General features: G+C 42.6%; 1 protein-coding gene across 1 annotated transcript in view; it reads left to right on the top strand.

Moving 5' to 3' along the window:
* Window positions 1-649: 649 nt before the first annotated feature.
* TPCN2 (two pore segment channel 2) overlaps window positions 650-21,669 on the top strand; it is a 28,841-nt gene continuing 7,821 nt past the window's right edge. Inside the window, exons 1-19 of the mRNA XM_083431509.1 lie at window positions 650-968; window positions 5,694-5,755; window positions 6,185-6,261; window positions 8,056-8,233; window positions 8,568-8,684; window positions 10,799-10,905; window positions 11,966-12,038; window positions 13,512-13,611; window positions 14,304-14,369; window positions 15,072-15,136; window positions 15,830-15,927; window positions 16,023-16,104; window positions 16,210-16,296; window positions 18,000-18,119; window positions 18,840-18,899; window positions 18,988-19,116; window positions 19,542-19,591; window positions 20,282-20,381; window positions 20,499-20,570. Coding sequence (XP_083287635.1) covers window positions 791-968; window positions 5,694-5,755; window positions 6,185-6,261; window positions 8,056-8,233; window positions 8,568-8,684; window positions 10,799-10,905; window positions 11,966-12,038; window positions 13,512-13,611; window positions 14,304-14,369; window positions 15,072-15,136; window positions 15,830-15,927; window positions 16,023-16,104; window positions 16,210-16,296; window positions 18,000-18,119; window positions 18,840-18,899; window positions 18,988-19,116; window positions 19,542-19,591; window positions 20,282-20,381; window positions 20,499-20,570 — 1,821 coding nt within the window. The 5' untranslated portion in view covers window positions 650-790. The remainder of the gene's footprint in view (window positions 969-5,693; window positions 5,756-6,184; window positions 6,262-8,055; window positions 8,234-8,567; window positions 8,685-10,798; window positions 10,906-11,965; window positions 12,039-13,511; window positions 13,612-14,303; window positions 14,370-15,071; window positions 15,137-15,829; window positions 15,928-16,022; window positions 16,105-16,209; window positions 16,297-17,999; window positions 18,120-18,839; window positions 18,900-18,987; window positions 19,117-19,541; window positions 19,592-20,281; window positions 20,382-20,498; window positions 20,571-21,669) is intronic.

Consider the following 21,669-nt stretch of genomic DNA (forward strand, 5'->3'; position numbering starts at 1 on the left):
TGTGTCTGGGGCAGCACATCGCTGCGGCAATGATATCTACCCAATTGAATTAAGTCGGCCGGCGGATGAGTGGGTGGGAACCTGCATTATAGGATGGAGCAGATACTTATACGGAGGTTAGCACCCCCTGTTGAATTCGCCACTGACTGGCTGGGGGTATACAGCTGTGCGGGCCTGCAGCTTTCTGCCTTTAGTCACACGACGAGAGTTCCTCTGAGCATGAACAGAAAGCACCTCCCAGCACCGCCCGCCTGGAAGCATCTGGGAAGTTGCCCCCGCGTTTTAACGCAGGCCTGAGCTCCGGAGCTCCTCTCTTTGAATCACAGAATAGAACGGTAGAGTTGGAAGGGACCGCGAGGGTCATCTAGTCCAACCCCCTGCAATGCAAGGATCTTTATTTGCCACATGCTCTATAGACCGAAGATTCTTCGGATCGGGGAAGATCCCGCGGGTCTGGCCCTTTAGTCCCCCTCTCAGCAAGACCAGAATCGCACGGGAGTTTGACGGCCGCGCAGAAGAGGAGCGCCCGCGGCTCAGCAGCGCTGCGAAACGGGCGAACCGCGCGAACTGCCCTTCTCCCCCCCCCCGCGGAGGAAGCCCCGCCCCGCTCCTGACTATTGGGCGCCACAGCCGGAGCGGCACTGAGGCGACAGCCCACCCTGTGGGGAAAGCGGCTCCTCCCCCGGCGCGGCGCGGACGGAGCGCCCCGGGCTCCGCGCCAGAGTCCCGCCCCCTCGGCTCGCCCGGCTGCCTCCGCCTCCTCCAGCTTCGGGAGCCGCTTCCGCTCGCCATGGAGGAGGCAGGCAACCCCGAAAGAGAGCCTCTGCTCGCGGCGCCGCCGCCGACGGCGGCTCCCGGCGGCCCCCGAGGGCTGGGGCGCCTCTACTCGGGCGGGGACAGCGCCGCCTCGGGCGACGGAGGAGACGGCGGCGGCTCCGAGGCCTCCCGGTCTCCCCCGGGCGGGAACGGTGAGCCCAGGGGGGCGTCGACGTCGGTGGGGAATCGACTGCTGGATCCTGAAGCCAGGGACGCGGGCCGGGCAGGGCTGGTGGGGCAAGAGCGAGTCCACTGCAGGGCTCGAGTTCTGACCCTGGAGGTGCCCGGGCTTGAGCCAACCTCGAAGTTGCATCCTGTGATGCCCAAGAGCCGTCCCTTCATCCTCACCTGCAGGGGGCTGATTGGAGGGGGTGGGGGTGAGGCGCCTGCAGCACAAGCCTCCGCATGCTCTCTCTCTCTCTCTCTCTCTCTCTCTGTCTCTCATTTTTATTCAATTTTCTGTTTTACCATTTTAAATACTCATTTAAACATCCTTAAAATACCAGTGACTTTCCTTCTTCTCTTTCCATGGCTCATTTTGTATATCATAAATCCCTGCATCTTTTACAAAAACTAAACCATTCATCATTCCATTGTTACATCCATCTCTGCATGCTTTCTCTCAATAGGGTTTCCTCTCCCCGGTAAGTAGGTGTGGGATCGCAGGTGTGGGATCGCGTAGCTTTCACAACAGAGGAGTTTGTTCCTGCTCAGGGAGCCCTTGCACTGAAAATGGGCGCCCTTGGTCAGTAAGGCCTGCATGGGTTCTAAAGTGCCCCTGAACATGTGCAGACAGGAGGACTCAAGGTCCGCTACCAGCACCTCAGAGACCTCGTGAGGCATTTTCAGAGCAGCAAATGCAACTTTCTCAGGATTAGAAATAAATCGCCTTTATAGGCTTTTGCCCCACCATTTGCTGTGCTGTAACCTTAGCCTCCTGTTTATGACGGTCTCTGCTGGGTAGGTGTGGCAGCATTCCTTCTGTTTTACTTCTTTGCCTGCTTAAATATTGTTGGGTAAACTGGAGTTGCAAGAAAGAGCAGAGAGAGAGAGAAAATTACATTTACAGCATGTAGGACAATACCTATAGAGCCTGTACTTTAGATGGTACAATGAAACATTAACATTGGATGCATACTTGTGCCTTGTGCCAACCTCTGTGATGGAAGTGGTACAACAGATCTGCTAATTGACTGTCTGCATTTCTGGATTACAGAGCCATTTACTAATCCATCCATATTAAATCGTACAAACAATTCCATGGCCTGGAATGTTGCAGGTCCAGTGCCACATCCCCAGGGATACCCTCCCAATAAATACAGAACAGGAACTCCACAGTTCACATAACACTAGGAAAGCAATCAATTTTCATAGAACATGTTTACATATTGTTTCAGCAAGGATTCCATGCACTCCCATCAGTCATTTGCATTTGCAATAGCTAAGTCTAGCTCAGACTTTTGTGCCTTTCCCCTGAATTATTTGAACTCTATAAAGTACTGTAGATGCACAGTGCTATGGTAAATGTCAGCGTAGTGACTGGCACCATTTACATCCAAGTTTTTAACTGAGACGATTCATCTGTGTTGGGGATTAGTCATTCAGTTCCACATCTTGAGAAGTCACTCTCCCTATAATCTCTAGGGCACACCCAAGTTCCACCCACAATAACATTTGGAAATCATTTGTTCATACTTTCCTGGACAACGTGAATACTTGGCTTAAGAGAAGGGCACAACATTTTTAGAACAGGGGGGCTGCGTTTGAAGCATCTAAGAACATACAGAGAGCCCTAGTTGGATCATGCCAAAGGTCCATCTAGTCTAGCATCAGTGGCCAACCAAATGCCTACAGGAAATCTGCTAGAAGGGCATGAGTGCAGCAGCACTCTCCCTATATGCATCCCCAGTGACTAGTATTCAGGACTAGTATACAGGGTTCGAAACTAGCAGGGTGCCAGGTGCATTTTGCACCTAAAGATTCTCCATTTACGAGCACCTCCAAAAGCCTGGGTGCCATTTTTTGCACCTGGCTGACACTCAAGGATTACTGAAATATACGTTCTTTGAAGCTTCGAAGTATATGTTGAGGATAGGCAATATGTTAAGGAGTTCAACAATAAAGAGTAGAGTGTTTTGAAAACAAGTATGGTACCAATTTTTTTAAATTTTAAACACCAAATTAAACATGTATTAACAATTTATGTAAAAAATGTAGTATTAACAATGTGTCACTTATGTGAATTGCATATTATCAAAGTAATAAATAAAAAGTGTTGCCAACCCCCCCCCCCCAGCGACTAGACATTCTGTTTTGGCGCCCACAACCCAGGTCCCAGGAGTCATTTGGCTCCTAGCTTTCCTATCCCAGTTTCTAACACTGGAGGCATACCACCTTCGACACTGAAGGTACATCACTGTGTTCAGTTCAGATGCACCATTCCTTCTAATGTGGAACTTTGTGTGGTGGCGGGGGGGGGGGGGAGTACTGCAAGTTTGCAGCAGAAGTTTGTTTGCACAAGACTGATTGACTGATGGCCATAGTCTAGCCCCCAATTTCCTCTTTTTCCATCTTCAGGGCAATTTTGCACTTTAAAACGTTTCCTTTAAAAAAATATTAATTGAATAGATTAACTTGCAAATGGTGCTTTTTAAAATGTTGGGCAGCCTGTGCAAAGCAGCATAGGGACAAGACCCATCATGGCAGCATTGGCATTTGTTTCCTGGTATATGCAGCTGTCACTTCAGTTGCAAAACTGGAAGAAAGGGAAGCTCACTGGGTATCTGAGCTGGGCAGCCTGCTGTGAGCTTTGCAGTATGTTCCAGAATTTTATCTCCTGCAGACAAGGAGCTAGAACATGGGAAGTCAATGCACCTTGCAGATGTGGATCACAACTTCCATTATCCCTCACCATTGACCATTGATGATGCAAGTTGCAGTCCAAAACATCTGAAGGGTACCATCTTGGCTATGTCTGGGATGGAGGTTCCTTCTCCTGAGCTATTCCGGCTTTAGAAGGGCAATGCACTTGTCTCTTGAGTGCTTCTATTGCATTCCCTGGTGTCTACTTTTAGGATTTGGACCCCAGTCCACCAAGAACTTCTTCACAAGCTTCATTACAATGGATGGGAGTGATGCAAGAGCACAGCTCTTCTCTTAACATGCATGTTTGCTTCTAGAGCTTCTTATCCCATAGAGCCTGATATGTGATCTTGCTTGTTGGCTCACTGCCTATTTGGGGTGCAACTTTGTATCCAAAAGTCTCAGACTTGCTTGTTACAGGAATGGTTTGTTGCTGCTTTCCTGTAATTGCTTTCACCATGCTGATTTGTCAGTACTCCCTCTGCTAATTTGCTTGCCTGTATGCCCTTGCTGGAGAAGAGTGAATGTAAGGACAGCACCAAATGAGGGGTAATCTGCTGCAACCCTCTATTTACAATTGCTGCTGTTTCCTTGAGTTAAACCCTTTCATCTTAAACAAGAGGGAAGTGGTAAACAATGTGAAAATTACCTCATGTATGAGGCAGTTTTGAAGTAAATCAAGAGTGTCTTCGGTTGCAAGCCTAAGAAGACATATTAGGGAGGAAGCTCTGAGGAGCACAGTGAGAATTACGTCAGAGCAAATATGCAGAGCATTGCGCTGCACGTGAAATTTCTCATTGGACATGCTTTAGCATGTAGATGTGATCGCAGCTGGAAATCAGAAAGGAAATAGGTGGGAGCCAGAACATTCTTGTCACATCCTGTTAACCAGGAAACTGTCCAAAATGACTGAAATCATGATCAAAGGGGTAATTGTGAATGGCCCCTCATTTTCCTTCCGGACCACTCAATTAACATTAGTTTTTGAAGGTTCAGCCACACAAAAAAAGCTGAAGATTAGCCAGTACATTGGTACCTCGGGTTAAGTACTTAATTCATTCCGGAGGTCCATACTTAACCTGAAACTGTTCTTAACCTGAAGCACCACTTTAGCTAATGGGGCCTACCGCTGCTGCCATGCCGCCGGAGTACAATTTCTGTTCTCATCCTGAAGCAAAGTTCTTAACCTGAAGCACTATTTCTGGGTTTGCGGAGTCTGTAACCTGAAGCATATGTAACCTGAAGCGTATGTAACCCGAGGTACCACTGTAATTCAAAAATACCTTTTTTCTTGATGCCAAAGTTCCTGAAATATGACTAGATAGGATTCTGGCTTTTTAGAAAAAGAGGACTTTTTGGGTGCATTAGCAATAAACTCTGGACCATTTCTAAAGGAAACTAACGAAGCAGTATGGTGTCCTGCCATTAAGGCGATGTCACCCACCTATTAGGATGATGTTACCAAATTGTCAGGTGGCCATGATTTCAGAAAAATGGTCTCATGTGCCATATTGGAACCCCTGCTGGACCATGATTTGTCCAAAGGCTGAATGTTCTCCATCTCTGCTTTAAGGGGAACATTACAGATTTCTCCTCAATTGATTTTTGTTTGTTTGTTTTAGCACAAATTTGGCACTGGTGGCATCTTCAGTCTTCCTTCCTAATATATGCAAGCTCAGCACAGCAGAGATAGGTATAAGGCTAACACATGAATGTTCACTTCATTACTGTATTGGTTTAGATAACCTAAAATCCAGTGCTTGGATTAATTCACAGAGCCTTGTCTTAATCCTGATGGTAGATCAGTAGAAGGGCTCTCAGCTTCCTTTCCTCCTTTCTTCTCCTATTGTATTCACTGAAAAGAGGCTTGAGATAGGATGACACATAGTCTGACATCCTCAGCAGTCAAAAGGCTAAATTAAGCATTACCAGCACTTTGTGTGGGATCTTCATGATTAATGAAACTAGCTATTAGCTTTGTTGGGATCACAGAAATGACTGTTGTATCTTTGCAGTTGCCGATGACCAAAATCCCTACTTGAACCAAGCAGTAGTGTTCATTGAAGATGCAATTCAGGTAAATGTCTCATCTGCCAGGCTATGGCCAAAGTGGAGATAACTGATTAGTGCCCAGCAAAATAAACTATTGCATAGGACTTGAGTATTCTGTTTTCCTGGTGAGCTGCCAGTTTATGGCACACAGTTAAATTAACGTTAGGCTCAGCAGTCTGGTCTTACCAGCTGTGCAGTAAGAGACTGCCCTAAATAATTTTAGGGAAGCTTGATTTCTGCATATTTGTGTTTACATCTCTTTGGACAACCGGGATTGCATAATTATTGCTCATGGCAATTGTAAGAGCCGTTCCGTGTTGGGAAATCAGCTTGTTTAAAGGTTAGTGGCTGTTGCCTTGAATAGTGCATGCCTGTATAAATTGATATGGCTTGACTTTGAATAAGAGAGCAATTGTGATGCCTGAGTGATCAATCTTGCCTTTCATCTCTCTAGTATCGTTCCATAAATCACCGTGTGGATTCTTACTCCTTGTGGCTTTATCGGTGGTATTACTCAGAAGTTTGCCAATGGTGAGAAACTGGGCTCTTTTCTCTTGCTTATCTCTGATGCTTAAAGCCTCTGACTCCACAAATCCTTGGTTCCTCTGTCAATCCAAGGCATTTTTGTATTTTCCTAACTATCCCTCTTGGGATTTCCTATCTGGCTTCTGCAAGTCAGCAGCTACGTTGGCCACTTTCATTTTGCAGCAATAACCATGATTCCTCTCTCCAGCACTCCCAAGTTGGTAGGCTGGAGAAAGAGACCTTTTGCTAAACAATGTGACATTGCTACAAATATTGCTGGTCATCACAGATATAAAATCGCCCCTGTCCAACCAGATGCCTGTGGAAAACCTCACAAACAGAATGTGAGTGTAGCAGCACTCCACAGCTGCTGTTCCCCACCAACCTTTAGTCAGAGGCCTTATTAGAGTGTTTCAGCCACATTTTAAAATTCCGTTTAAGATGAAACGGAATTTGCACTTTTGTCTGCTCTTGTGATAGCATAACACCCCACTGGATGAAAGCAGAGGTATGGGAAACCAGAAATGGTTGAATAGTGACCACTGCAGCAGTAACAATGGTACTACCATTAGGTCATTGTCTTGTTGCGTTGTATATTTGATAAAGGGGAGCCACACTGGGGTGAAGGTGTCCTCCTTTGATTGTCCCTTTGCTAGTTTAAGTTTGTTGGTTAACTTTTCTAGTAGGGTGCTTGCCTATCCCCCCCCCCCAAAAAAAAACCCTCACAGCATACAAATCAATATGGCTAATAAGACCCAACACTCGCCCCTCTAACACATGTAAACAAACCATGCTGCAACCAACCAAACACAACCCTCCCAATCTCTTGCAATTCCAATAAAAATGAACCCATATATAAATAAAGCACCTACTCAGGTGATGCTGACCCCAAAACCCTGCACAAACACTATGCGATAGAATAAAAGTTCATTATCCCAGCCTCTCCCTCCCTCTCTCCCCTCTTTCCTCCAGCTGCACGGTGTCTCTGACAATAGTGTCTCATACTGAATGTAAATAAACTGTGAAAAAGATTCTAAAGTAGAGACGCTATATGTACTTTCCCCCTGTTAATTTGTTTTGTAACAGAAAAAACCTCAAATAAAAACTAATTTTTAAAAAATGGTCTTACTATTAATAGTCATCGTATCAGCTATTCACACTGTTGTAGATACAGTGGCTTCATCATGTATCAGTCCACACAAAACTTTCACCCTCTTCCAAGGGCATGCTATCCTTACCAACCTAAGATATGCATTCGCCTAACAGTGTAACATGTGAACCAAGCAATTGCAGGTATAACTGGCAGCAATAGCTGGAAAAGAAATGGTGCTGCAGCTGGCTGAATTTTTTGCTCTCGTCGTTCGTATGCCCCTCTGGTCCTTGTTTAGAGAACAGTTAGCACTACTTGGGTGTGGAGCAAAAACCTGTCTGAGCTGATCCTGTGAGCTGAAGCCATTTTTATTTGTTTTTGGATTCCTGAACTAAAAGCATGTCACTGAATGTACTAGTTGATGCCTGAATGGCTTGGCCGGCTTTCGGCCCATAGAGATTGGAATGAAGGGCTTGATCTCTTTCTGCTGTACTATCACTTTGCAGGGAGGTAACTATCGCACATCATCGTGCTATAAAAAGGCTTTCAGTTGTCCAGTTAGGCTCAATCCCATATATTATGCGTTTTGACTGCTCCTGATATTAAGTGATTGTATGGCTGTATACTGCACAGTTCTTTTTGGTCAAGTAGCTTTTAGGAGGATATGTTTTTCATTCAGTAATCACATTGATCTTCCTTTGCTCTTCAAGGATTTTGATTGCCACCATTACACTAATCCTGGCTCTTGCTTTCATCGAAACGCCTTCTTCATTTACTGTCACGTCGGACATACGATACCGCTTGGAACCCTGGGAGCCTCCTTGTGGCTTGACGGAGAGCATTGAACTGCTTTGCTTCCTTGTCTTTATAGCAGATGTCTCTGTAAAGGTGAGCGATGACACATTTGATGCCACTTAGAAAATCTCCAGGTTCATGAGGTGCATTTGAATTGCCCACATTTCCTTATGTGGGATATATGGAATAACCAATGAATTCCAACATGATTCTGGGCTCTATGCTTCAGAAATGGGAAAATTAGGAAATAGTTCTTTTGAAAAGCCTCCCCATCAGTGAAGGCTTCATTTTCATGCTGACTGGTCCAGCCCTTTTTAGAAAGAGTATATCAAAATTAGTCACACTTTAGTTTTGTAAATCTTTCTGCGAAAGAAAATGTTACAATGATCTAACAACTGTTTAAACATGTATTGTATTGCTTCATCAGAGTTACTTAATAGGATGGGAAGAGTTTCGGAAAACCAAGTGGTTGATGGCATATATCCTGGTGCTAGTAGTCTCCCTTGCAGACTGGACTGTTTCACTGAGCTCTTCCTGTGGTGAGGTAAGGATTATATGTGTGTATGTCACTGAGGCAGGGGCTACAGAGAAGAAGGGTCAGATTGAGCAAGTGGCACTTTGCAGTTGAGCAAGCAACAAAAACATTTTTACTTTTGCAAAACTTTTGAGTTTGTAATCTGAGAGCATCCTCTGCTTATATACTTACAACTTGGAGCAAGCATAGCTCAAAGTCCCACTCTGCTATGAAGTTGTTGTCATTGGCCTTTTTATCCTGTCCTCCTCCTAACCTCTTCCTCCCCCATGCTATCCTCATGACAACCCTGTGAGGTAGGTTACGCCCAGAGTCACCCAGTGCACTTCCTATCTAAGTGGGAACTTGAATCTGGGTCTCCCTCATTTCTTTTTAACACTCTAGCCTTCATACCATATTGGCATCTCAGCTGAAAGTTCAAATCTCCATTCAGTCCTGAAGCACACTGGGTAACTTTGTAATGTTTAACTTTTAACTTTTATTATATTTAAAATATCTCTATACAGTGGCACCTTGGGTTAAGTACTTAATTTGTTCCGGAGGTCCATACTTAACCTGAAACTGTTTTTAACCTGAGGCACCACTTTAGCTAATGGGGCCTCCTGCTGCGCCACCGGAGCACAATTTCTGTTCTGTTCTGTTCTTAACCTGAAGCACTATTTCTGGGTTAGTGGAGTCTGTAACCTGAAGCGTATGTAACCCAAGGTACCACTACTTTTCATTGACACGATGCTGGAGCAGTTCACAATATATAAAGACAGTACAACAAAATGCCCATAATAGCAACACAATGTCATTCAAACCACTGTAAACAATAATGCATTATAACCAAGCTGTGAATTACTAGCCGGTAAACCCCACAAGGAGAGGCCATAGCTCAGTGACAGAGTTTCTGCTTTGCATGCAGAAGATTCCAGGCTGGAACAAGGCATCACTAATTTGCGGTTGACACCCAGTTATATAACAGCTGAGCCAGGTATGAGTGTTTGAAGTTTGCTTTCTTTGGAAAGTATGTTTGTTTCAGTGGTGTTTCTACTTGTTGCGTTTTTTAAAATGATTTTGGAAACATCCCTTCTGGTACCTGTACTTTCTTCCTGGAAGGTATGCTGACTAGAAATAACTCCCACACCAGAAATGAAGATAACCAAATGTTAACATTATGTAAAGGTATGAGGAACTAAAGAGGAAGAGTTTTGTGCTTTGCTCCATCTGCAGAATTTTATGCCAAGGTTATTATTTCAATGACTGCAAAAGATATAAACTTTGCATCTGATGAGCTGATCGCTTGGAGAAGGCCTGAGGTCCTTCTCTCCTTGGCTAGCTGTGTGAGGGTTCAGTATGCCACTGTCAATATCAGTGAAAACAGGTGCAGCTGAAGCAAACCATCTTTTCCTTCCTCTGTCGGACTTCAAAGCATTCTAAAGAATTCTCAGGTTAACCTGTTCTAGCAACAACAGAAACAAAGAGTTTTCTAGTGGCATTTAGCTAACATATGAAGTCTTAAGTTGGAAAGTGTCTATTTATTTATTGAAAACATTTTTATGCCACAATTCAGCCACAATTCAGCAGAACTTCCAGGGCAGTTTACATAAAAAACCCCAAAACCAAGATACCCCAAAACCAATTCCCCTCTCTGCAGCAATCTGTTAAAAAAAGGAAATACATTAAAACACCTGAAAGAACGCAAAAGTTTTCTGCATGGCCCTTAAATGATAGCATTGTTGCTGCCTGTTGGATATCTCTGATGGGGGAATTCCACAAGGAACACAATCACTGAGATGGCCCCAAAATGAGCATTTACCTTGGTTAATCGTTAATGTTTTCCCCGCCCCCAGTTAATTTGTTCAAACCTTGTTTTTCTTTCTTGTCATCCATTTATACACTGGTAGTCATTACATCATGTGGGTGATCAAATGCTGCCTGTTTGTCTCGTTACCAGCCTTCCAGTTAAAAAAATAAAGAAATTATTCCCTTTTGTGCTTGCATTATATTTTGCAAAACTAAATTTTACTGTTCAGCTTGAGCAGCCCATGTGGACATTGCATTAAAAAGCAAATTCATTCTCTGGTTTGGATGCTGGCTTTTTTGTCATTAACAAGTGCAAAATTTATCCCCTTCAATCTTAGAGTCTGAGAATACGGCGAATCCTGCGTCCTTTCTTCCTCCTTCAGAACTCTTCAATGATGAAAAAGACACTAAAAAGCATCAAGAGGACATTGCCAGAAATTACAAGGTAATAAGGAGTAATAGAGCCACTATCTTCCAGCCTGCAGATAAGAAATCAATAAATACTGTAGGCTTTACTTCCCCATAGTGGCCCAGTTTGCACACCACAGTTGTTTACCATGACATGTCAATCTGGGATGTTTTGCTCCTGCCCGTAGTGTGTGGATAAAACAACCCACGTTTCATGTCCGATTTGTTTTTGGAATGATGATGATGGTTTGTATGAGCAAAACAAACCATGGTCCCCACTTCAGACATAACACTAAGCCAGGGACAGAAGATGGTTTTGTCTTCTATGAACCAGTGGGAAGTGAGAAAACAACCCAGATTATTGTGTTCATGGTAAACCTGGGGTGGGGAGACTGTGGCCCTCCAGATGTTGTTTGACTACACCTCTCATCATCCTTGGCCATAGGCCATGCAACATCTGGATGGCAGTAAACTGTTAATTATGATTTACCATAAAGTATGACTTGGGTCACCACACTACCATAACTAAGGGTAGAAATTGGGAAATGCCTGAAGGAATGACTGGTTGGGAATCAGTTGGAAGTGAGGAGAAGTCAGGAAAACCATCTTGATGATAATCTTCTGGCACAACATTTGCAAGTTGAGGGTGAATTTTGGGGTCTTTGGAGTATAGTGGAAACTTGTTGAGAGGGGTCTATCAAGGAAAAGTTCTACATTACCATAGGAAGATGTACGAAAGTACTATGTTCTTATCCTCATTCTTCCCAGGTTTTGACTAAATTTGCTATAACTTAAATGCCTCAGCCAAAGAAATTATTTTCTGAATAGAGGGCAACTTCTTCTTTCTCCTTCTTCTTTCTCCTTCTTCTTCTCCTTCTCCTTCTCCTTCTCCTTCTCCTTCTCCTTCTTCTTCTTCTTCTTCTTCTTCTTCTTCTTCTTCTTCCTCCTCCTCCTCCTCCTCCTCCTCCTCCTCCTCCTCCTCAAAAATGCTGTATTCTGGTTTATTTGAATGTTGTAGTCTGACATCTCTCCATTTGCATCCTTCTTATATTTTAATGAAAGAACTAATTTTGGCATTTGTGCTTTCTCCCTAATAGTGTTATGCTGCTATTAGCTGTTCACCTGTTTCTCTTTACCATGTTTGGCATGCTGCTGTTTGCTCGAACGAAGGTAACTAACGTGAACGATTCATATAGGGTTTGGTTGTCTTGAAAGCATTGTCAGAAATGTTGGCAAATGTAATAAGTTTTGGGGGAAAAAAGTATTGCCCCTTTCTGAAATGTCTGCTATCTTTTCTGTGTTTCAGACATAGTGTTATGATAGGTCTGGATTAATTTCCCTCCTTTATCAGAAGGAAATAAAGCTTGTGTGTACACACTTTGCTTTCCCAGAGGATCTTTGTAAAAGTTGGATCCAGCAGAATTAGCCTGAAAAGCGGATAGAGCTGAAAAAAGTGGGAAAGAGTATCACTCCTCCAGCTTCCCCTTTTCAGTTCCCTCCCTCAGCTCTTTGCACTTTCCAAGGGAGAAAGTGGTAATCCCCCTTGCCATATCATGACCAATCATATAAGAGAAATTACATATATGAAACGCTCCAGCATGATAGCTTTCCCCACAAACTGTTCCCTCTAAGAAAAACTGAGGTGATAGTTACCACATGCAAACCACCACAAACTCCAAAATAAATGCCTGTGTAGAAGACGGATGTCTTCATTTCACTGTGTCTTTCTTGAATCTTTGCACTCTGAACTTTGCTGTGCTTTCCCCCTTGTGCATTTAAATACAGAAGTCTTATTCCTGTGGGTAAATGAGTACGTGCGAACACACACAAGCCCATGTATATAGTACCAATATATATCTGGTACCAATTCTCTTCCAGCATATTCACTTTGAAGCTGACTGCTTGTAAGGAACAAATCTCTGTAACACAGCTCCAGTTCTCAAGCAGAAGCGGATACTTAACCATTTTGCTGCTTGAATATTTTCTATTCTAGGTGCCCCCCCCCCCAGCTGCATTCCTTCCCTCAGGTTTTTAAAAATGTGTTTGCTTTCTAAATACAACATTGGAAAAAATAAATGTCCATTGGTTTTCTTGGGTTATAGTTTGCAAATCTGCCAGTTTATGATAACGATACAAAAATGATAAAATGTTGAAGAATTATATAGATATTAAAATGCAATATTATATGAAGAATGTTCTTTTTTTTGAGATTCTAGCTTAATTCTAGTCATCTTAGTATTCATACACCAGTTCAGACAAGACCACTTTGGGAAGATGCTCATATATGATGTTGTTATGTGCAAGTAGAGTAGAAAAAGTGCCACCTGAGACTAGTTGTATGTCTTGTGGAAATTTAACGAATATCATGTTTTACATTATATTTTTCTGAAGTACTCACCTGTCTATCTGAAGCCAGAAGTAACTGGTTTGATTGTAACATTGTGATGTGTGGCCCCAATCTTCCACAGTCCTATTCTGCCTGATAAGCTAGTTGTGTGTGTGTGTGTTTGTGTGTGTGTGTGTGTGGCATCACATCATGCACTTGGGTCAGACAGTGTGATCCCAGGACTTGTGCATGCTACTTAAATGGCTGTGGCAGACACTTGGCATTGCTTTGCTAATGGCTTGGCTCTCTGTGACTAGGATGCCCAGCAGGACAAGGAATGGCAAGGATATTTTCACAACTTGCCAGATTCATTAACTTCCCTGCTGGTACTGCTGACAACTGCAAATAATCCAGATGGTAAGCATAACTTTCTAAATGTATTCTCTCTCTCCCCCCCTCTTACTTTCTACTGTTAAGAGAATTAAGATTTGAGCAAATTCATGTTTTTCATGGTGGTGCAAACTTTGAGACATATGGCTAGGAGTGTGAACGCAAATTACTTCAGTTTCACTGTGTCTCAGGCCTGATTTGACTACCATAGCAATATACAAGACCCCCCCTCCAGTTTTTCTTTAAACTTATTTACTTACGGACTGGAGTTCATAATGGGTTTTGACCTGTAGAGTAAGCTCTTATCTACCCCAGTATGAATTGAATTCTGATCTCCTTTTTCAGTTTGCCTCTCTTCCCCATGTTTCATGCCGACTAACTGCTTCTTTTGTCTCTTCAAACACCTAGCGTGTTTCTCTGATAGGTGTTCCTTGGTGTTTGCCTTGATTTTTTAAACACCGTTTGGAGAGAAGAAGAAGTTGGCTTTGTGACTGGCATAAAGGCTGGCCATTTAGTATTGTGCATATCTGGCTTCTAGCAAAAAACCCCCCTCATAAGTAGAGGTTCACCCTGAGCTTTACCTGAAAAATAATTGTATACATATGTTTTAATGAGCGCACTTCTTCATTGGCCCAACAGAAGCAGTGTGTGTGCTTCTCTTTTTCAGCATTTTATATATTCATTATTACTTTCTAACCTTCTTAAAAATTGTTGTGCAGTGATGATTCCTGCCTACTCTAAGAATCGAGCATATTCCATCTTCTTCATATTCTTCACTGTAATAGGTAAGCTGCCACTTCATTTGAATAAGATCCCTGTTCAAGTCATTCAGTGTGACCTTTGTTTTATTTGTCTCCATATAAGGGTGTTTCCAGACTTCTGTGAGATTGGTACTCCTCATTCATGCATTCCCCCCCTCAGCATCCATAGGACATCATTGGCATTAAAATATCCCTCTCCCCATTTTAACTCTGACTGGTGGGGGAGGAATCTGACACACACACACACACACACACACACAAAACCAGTTTGCAAATTAAGCCTCTGTTTGGAAGCACCTATACTCCTCAACCTCCCCTGTATTCTACCGAAGTTGTGGCTTTCTCTGGGAAAATAAAATAACATTTAGGGACAGAAGAAATTACCTCCCATACACTATTGACACTTAAAATTCACCTGATTAAAATTCATTATACTTTCATACATCGTAAAGTTATCTAAGCCAGTCTTTTAAAAAAAAAGGTACCTTCTTCCTTCCTTTCTTTGGAAAGAGTGTACTAGAACGAACAGGTTTTAAAAGGTGGCATTCATACTTGTGGTAAAATGATTCTAGGAAATTCCCATTTTACCAGCTTACCTTGGGAATTCTGCTTATTTTTACAGTTTTGATGCAAATTCCTAGGGCATTCATATGGGTTCAGTTTATAGTTGAACAAACAGCACAGCTTCTATTTTTTTAAAGGTAATTTTTTTTTCTTTTTCTTAAGGGAACTTATTTCTGATGAACTTGCTGACAGCAATAATATACAATCAGTTTCGTGGCTATCTTCTGGTGAGTAAAGCCTAAATGACATTTTGTTGAAATGATGACATTTTGTTGAAATGATGAAACCTAGCACAGGCTACTGCACGGGAAGTTCCTGCTGTTGGGGTATTTCAACAGCCTTCAGGAATCTGGGTTTTAGGGAGTCTTTGTTAGAAGATTTTGACTATGGCATGGTCGAATACAGCTGTGGCACATTTGGATCTCATGTGCTTGTGTTGTATGTGTGGCTGCTGCTGCAAGCACATGAGTGGGTGGTTAGGGTATTTCCCATGTGATTGCCACCTTAGGAGGGAGATGGCAGAGTGAGGAAAATCCACACGATTCGCTCCCTTCCACATATACATGGTTGTGATTTTTACGTACACATTGCAGCTGTCTTGTGTGATGGAGGTAGACTCATATTCTTTAACATTTCAGAAACCAAAATTGTGAGCAAACATTTCCCAAGGAAATGCTTATCTGGCCACCTCACCTGCAAGAGTGAGAAAATCAGTTCAGCCAATGGAGATGTTCTGAAGGCCAGGAGCTCATGATGGACTTTTCCCCAGTGACTTTTTGTCTTGGACTTGCGCCTTTGATTTGTGTTCTGCTCCATGTGACACTTTCAAAACAGAGCGAATCTTCTCTAGTTCTTTGTGTTCTTCATGCCTGTAACTTTCTCCTATGTGTTGGTGGATATATTTTTTTTCCCCATTTCAGAAATCGGTTCAGTCCTCACTTTTCCGAAGGCGCTTAGGAATCCGGGCTGCCTTTGAAGTTCTTTGTTCTCTGAAGGAGACTTCTCTCAATAAGAACATGTGAGTGAAAGGCGTCAAGCACACATAGGGTGGCTAGAGACAAGGAACAGAAGGTTAACGATTCCTTCTCACACATTGTAACTTTGTTTATGTAGCTTGCGTGTCCAGGCGGAGACTCTAGCTCAAGTTCTTCATAGAGTAAAAATGGATCCTGACTGCAAGGAAGCAATCATTAGGGTAGGAATCACCTTTTTAACTTAATGAGAAGTTGGATTTCATTCAAAAAATCTTCTTGAACAACAACATTGGTATGTTAACTTCCAGTTTCTCTTGTATATGCAGAACCTTGAGTTGTGTCCCCCAGGAGGTCTGACCGCTGCTCAGTTTCAGTTACTCTTTGATGAACTGGACAAACACAAAGTTAAAGAGGTATGGACCTGGCTTTCATTTATGCTAGCTTTTCAGGTTCCCTCCAGGTGTGGTGGCTGAGGCAGATAGGAGCTGTGGCCCAAAACATCTGCAGGGTACCAGCCTGGCAAATGCTGATTATACATTTGGGGATGGTGTACAAGTTTACTGAGAGTCGTGCTATGTGTTAGTCATGAAAGTTGCGTCTGAATCATGCATGTAACTTTCCTCCCTTTACCTGGCATAAAATGTAGAATTTAAATATTCACATTTTCTAGCTTTGTTGAGTCTGAGAACTCTTGAAGGAGCTGCAGTTAATACTGAGTTGTTCTAATAAAGAATTGCTTGGATAAAGTTAATGGGAATAGTTGCGAATAGGGGTTTGTTTGTTTTTGGGTGCATTTGCTTCTCTGCAGAACAGTAGCCTTTCAATTTTTGTTTCCTCTTAGCTCTAATGATGTGTCTACTTGAGTGTAGGGCACTCCCATACCTCAGGAGGAGTGGGGCTGCACTTCAAGCCCCGCCTTTGATGGGGCATCACTGTGTCTGCCTCAATGGGCCCTTCAGGCAAGCAGCTGCTCACACATCTAAGCTCCATGCAACTGGGACACCCAGTGTCATGGGTGTCCTGCTTATGTAGAGCCTCTGTGTGTGGGCTGCTCTTCTGCATAGGGTTCCCTTTTCAGACCTCTGTGCTCAATATGTGAAGGTTGAGGGCAGTTTAATGGCAAGGGCATAACATCAGCAATGGGTATAGATGTGTGGTCCCACTCCTGCTGCTACCCAGGAGTGTTCTACATATGGCTCATGAATGCATAGGGCTCCTGTGTTTCCTAAAGCACAAAGCATATTTGGAAAATTGCTGCTCCCCTACCAATAAAAGAAAGCGAAGCTGAACAGAACGTATTATAGCTGGTCAGTGAGATATGAACCTCTGCTTTCTGAATAGGGTCTGACTGCTCCAAAAAATGTGCAGAAAATTAAAAATTAAGATATAAGACAAAGATCCCCTATGCCAGAGGTTCCCAAACTTGGGTCCCCTGCTGTTTTTGGACTACAACTCCCATCATCCGTAGCCAGCAGAATCAGTGGTCAGGGGTGATGGGATGTGTAGTCCAAAAACAGCTGGAGACCCAAGTTTGGGAAACGCTGCCCTATGCATATGAAAACTGTTCAGAATACACTTTTCCACCAGTTATATAAGGTTCCCAGAGAAGGACTTCTAAAGATTCCAATTAGTAGTAATGTTGAGCTGGCTCAATGTGGTAAGAGGGGTTTTTTGTTGACAGATTGGCGCAAATATGCCATAACTTATGCAAGAGATTTGTACAGTCTATCATTTGAGCGAGATCATCTTCTACTAACTGTACCCCTTTGATTGATGATCAGTGCTGATAACTGGAACTTTTGTTGCATTTTTTGGGGGTGGTTTTTTTTTGAAGTTTTAAGCAAATAAATGATTAACTGGGCCAGTAGGTATCGTGTTGTGCCAGGGAATTAATCTTGTTGCACTCAGAGATTTCTGGGTGGGGACAGTTTCCCTGTCATCCTTTTCTTCTTGGTCTCTAAGGAGGGGCTGCATGCAGGTGTGGAGCTGTCATAGTGCTGTCGCAGCAGGCCTCAGGGATACATATCCTAAGCTAAAGAGATGCCTCCTCAAGGCCATGTGTTATTGAAGAAACAACAGGTCATGTTGACAAGACTCTCATATCCTTTCCTTTCAGCGTCCTCCCAGGCCAGATTATCAGTCACCTTTTCTACAGAGAATCCAAATTGTCTTTGGTCACCGTTACTTTGGCTATTTAGGGAATGCAGTTGCTGTAGCAAACGTTTTGTCTGTGTGCGTAAGTATAACATGTGTCAAATAGTAGTGATTTTACATTAAGGCAAGTTTTAGCAGGGCAGTTTAGTAGCCCAGTTCTCTTGTCATTTTCTGCGAAGCAATTGTTCTCATAAGAAAAGCCCTGCTGAATCAGACCAAGACTCCAGGAAGCATCCTGATTCCACTTGCAGCCAGGCAGATATTCTTAGGAAGCAATAGCCCTTTCCTGTTGTTTCTCCCAGTAACTGACAATGTCAGTTGGGTCCAGTGGTCCTCCAGATGTTGTCACACTGCAACTTCCAGCAGCCTTGACCATTGGTCATGCTGGCTGAGGTTGATGGGAGTCCAACAGTATCTGCATGCCAATTACAACAAAACAAAGCAAAAACAAAGCAAATCAGATAGCTGTTATTCTTGCTGGCCCTTGAAGTGCAGTGGCTTTTACTGCACAGCTAGAGAGTTCTTGCCTTCCTATTGGGGGATGCCTGAATCTATTGCAGGAAGGGAATGAGAGATGCATGGATATACTGTTAGGTATGTCCTAACTGTTGAAGATTCTTGAAATATTTGACTGCTGCCATGGTCAGTGGGCGAGAATGCAGTCTTTATAACATAATTATGGTTTGGTCCTTTTTCTATCTTGCTTTATGTGCTATGAACAACTTTGCTCTGGACACTTCATAATGTTGTAGTTTAAAAGTTGGGTGCCAACTGACCAGTATCTGTTTCTCTTCCCCTTAAGGTGGTCATGGTACTAGATGCAGATAAGCAACCTGCTGCACGGGATGACTTTTTTTTAGGGGTAAGGCCACTTTCTCTTACTTTCTCTGTAAGAGTTTCTCTTCCAAATGCTCAATTCTTAATGTACATCTCAATTCTAAATTTTCAAGGTTATAAACTGTGTCTTCATTTTCTACTACCTCCTGGAAATGTCATTGAAAATTCTAGCACTGGGGTTAAAAAGATACATATCTTATCCAAGCAACATATTTGATGGCCTTCTGACTGTAGTTCTGATGGTGAGTATTGTGGCACAAGTTCCATTCTGGTTTGTTTTTTTTTGTTTTGTTTTTTTTACTGTAAAGATGACCACTGACCACAAATTGTTGGCTGGAGGATAAGATAGGAAAAGAGAATGTACGTGTGACTTCACCCAGGCTGTGTGTGTGTGTGTTTTGCACGGTCAAATCCGAAAATAACTTCCTGTTTGTAAGAGTTTAAAAGTATGACTGTGTTGGTTATGTTTCCTTCATGGGTGAAAACTATTTTGTTGGATCAAGAGGAAAGAAAGAAAGAAAAGCTTTTAGGACCTTGCTTGTAATAAAGATCCCTCCCCAGCATTTTAACAGAACATTTGTTTCTAACAGATATTTACTACTTAAATTTCAGTTATTAAATAGCGTTTGAAATTGCTATAGCTTTGCTCTGCTCCTTCTTCTCAAAGGTTTTGGAGGTGTCGACATTTGCTGTCTATGGATTTCCTCATCGAGGCTGGTATGTGCTCTTTGTAAGCAATTTCAGCTATCCAGAAACCAGCAACTTTTGATGCTTTAACCAACATCCACTTTGCTTCTTGCTAGAATTCTTGCTGGGAAAAGTGGGGCTAGAAACTTGTGACCAGGAGCTGCCTCACATCCAGCTCTAAAATCAACTGTTGTTTTTCCTGATAGTGGTTGATTCTGGTATCTCTTTATTTGTAGGAATATATTGATGATTATGATGATGTGGCACTGAAAGAGCAGGCTTACAGCCATGGGGCTTTGTATGATCATAGCCAAAATGTTGTATTTCTCTTCAGTCTCAATCCCTTTTAAAATGGAGTTTGATAAGAGGGTTGCAGGCCACTCGGAACATTGCAGCTTGGAAAGGATAGCAAATAGGCATGATTTTCCTCGCTGCACCCTCCCCACTGCCATATTAATACTTGAAATAGTCACAGTGAGTGTGATCCCAGTGATCTGAGGATGGGGAAATGACCGTGCTGTTATCAGCTTATAACTCTTAAGGCAAAGGTGATAATTTAAGACTGTGTGGCATTGTGTTCCTTTTCCCAATACTGGCATGAACACCTTGCTTGAGTAAGATCACACTTTTAGTTGGCTTAGAAAAGCAGATGTAGTTTATAGTGTTGGTTCGTTCTCCCAGGTTTTTTGTTTGTTTGTTTTGTTCGTATCTTAATTCTAGGAGACCTGAAATGTTGGGCTTGCTCTCTCTGTGGGACATGGTTCGCCTGGCAAACATGCTGATTGTGTTCCGATTTCTGCGGATCATCCCTAACATAAAGGTACTTCTGCTTCACTGTGTTGCTTTTATCTGAATTTGGTTATAGTCTCTGTTCTCATAAGTATAAGAACTATTTTTAAAATTAAAAAAATCCTAATGATTCTATCTCTTTTTCCAGTTCATGTCCTTAGTTGCCAGTACACTGTTGGACCTTGTGAAAAACATAAGATCTTTCGCAGGGATCTTAGTGGTAAGTGAAAGCCAAGAAAGATTCATTTCTCCTTCTATGTTTCATCTTAATGAAATAGATTTATAAAACAATATTTGGCAATGGAATATATGTAAGCAAACTCTGGCCACTCCAGTAGGTCACCATTATCACATCATTATCTATAATAATGTGTGGCATCATTTATGGTTTTTTTTAATATACAAGATGCTTATATAAAAGTAAAGGGTGGTAGTCAGCTAAATTTTACTCGTAGTAAATCCACTGAAATGATCAAACCCATTGGGCGATCAGAGTAAAACTTAATTGGCTACAAATAAGAGTTGTCGTAAAGCAGAGCTTTCCAAACTTTTCACCTTGGTGGCACACTTTTTAGACATGCATCATTTCACGACACAGCAATTCAGTTTTACTAGCAAACCGGAGGTTAAACTAACCCCTTTCCAGCCCCGGGAGGAGCACTTACACACTGCAGCCAACACATGAATGTGTTGCTACACACAGTTTAGAAAGCTCTGTCCTAAAGGGTGAAGTGCCATCTGTTGATATATTTAGGAATTGCAAGGTGAAGATAAATCCCTCAAATAGCTTGTCAGACAATTTGTGGGAGTTTTCTATCACGGAAGCGTAGGAACAAATAACTATCCCAGTAAGGCCAGAAGCAAAAGTTTGTTGTTTTTGTTTTAAATAGCCACTTTCCTCCAACTGCCTGTGCCTCTATTTCCTATCTTCCTCTCTTGTTTCAATGTGCCTATAATTTAGATGGCAAAGGAAAGGGGCCTGTCATCTCTGATCTGAACACAGATAGCTGTTGGAAATGTTCCTATGATTTATTTATTTATTTAAAATTGAGCAAAGGAATAGTGGGCGTCTGCATACTGAGAATCATAATGTGGCCAATGATTGTTCCACGAACCATAAGCTATGTGCTGCAGACAAGCACAAGCTTCCTTTTTATGTGTCTGTATCTGTATGTGCCAGTGGGTGTAATTAGGGCTTTTAGAAAGTTTGACCACAATCCTCAAACCCAAAAAGCAAGGCAACAAACAACACGGCTCACCCCACAGGATAGCATCTATAACTTTGTTTCAACCATAGACTTATACTTTTACGGACTTTC

Source organism: Podarcis tiliguerta, assembly GCF_965153285.1.
Source record: "Podarcis tiliguerta genome assembly, chromosome: 1".
In the NCBI taxonomy this organism is placed as follows: domain Eukaryota; kingdom Metazoa; phylum Chordata; class Lepidosauria; order Squamata; family Lacertidae; genus Podarcis; species Podarcis tiliguerta.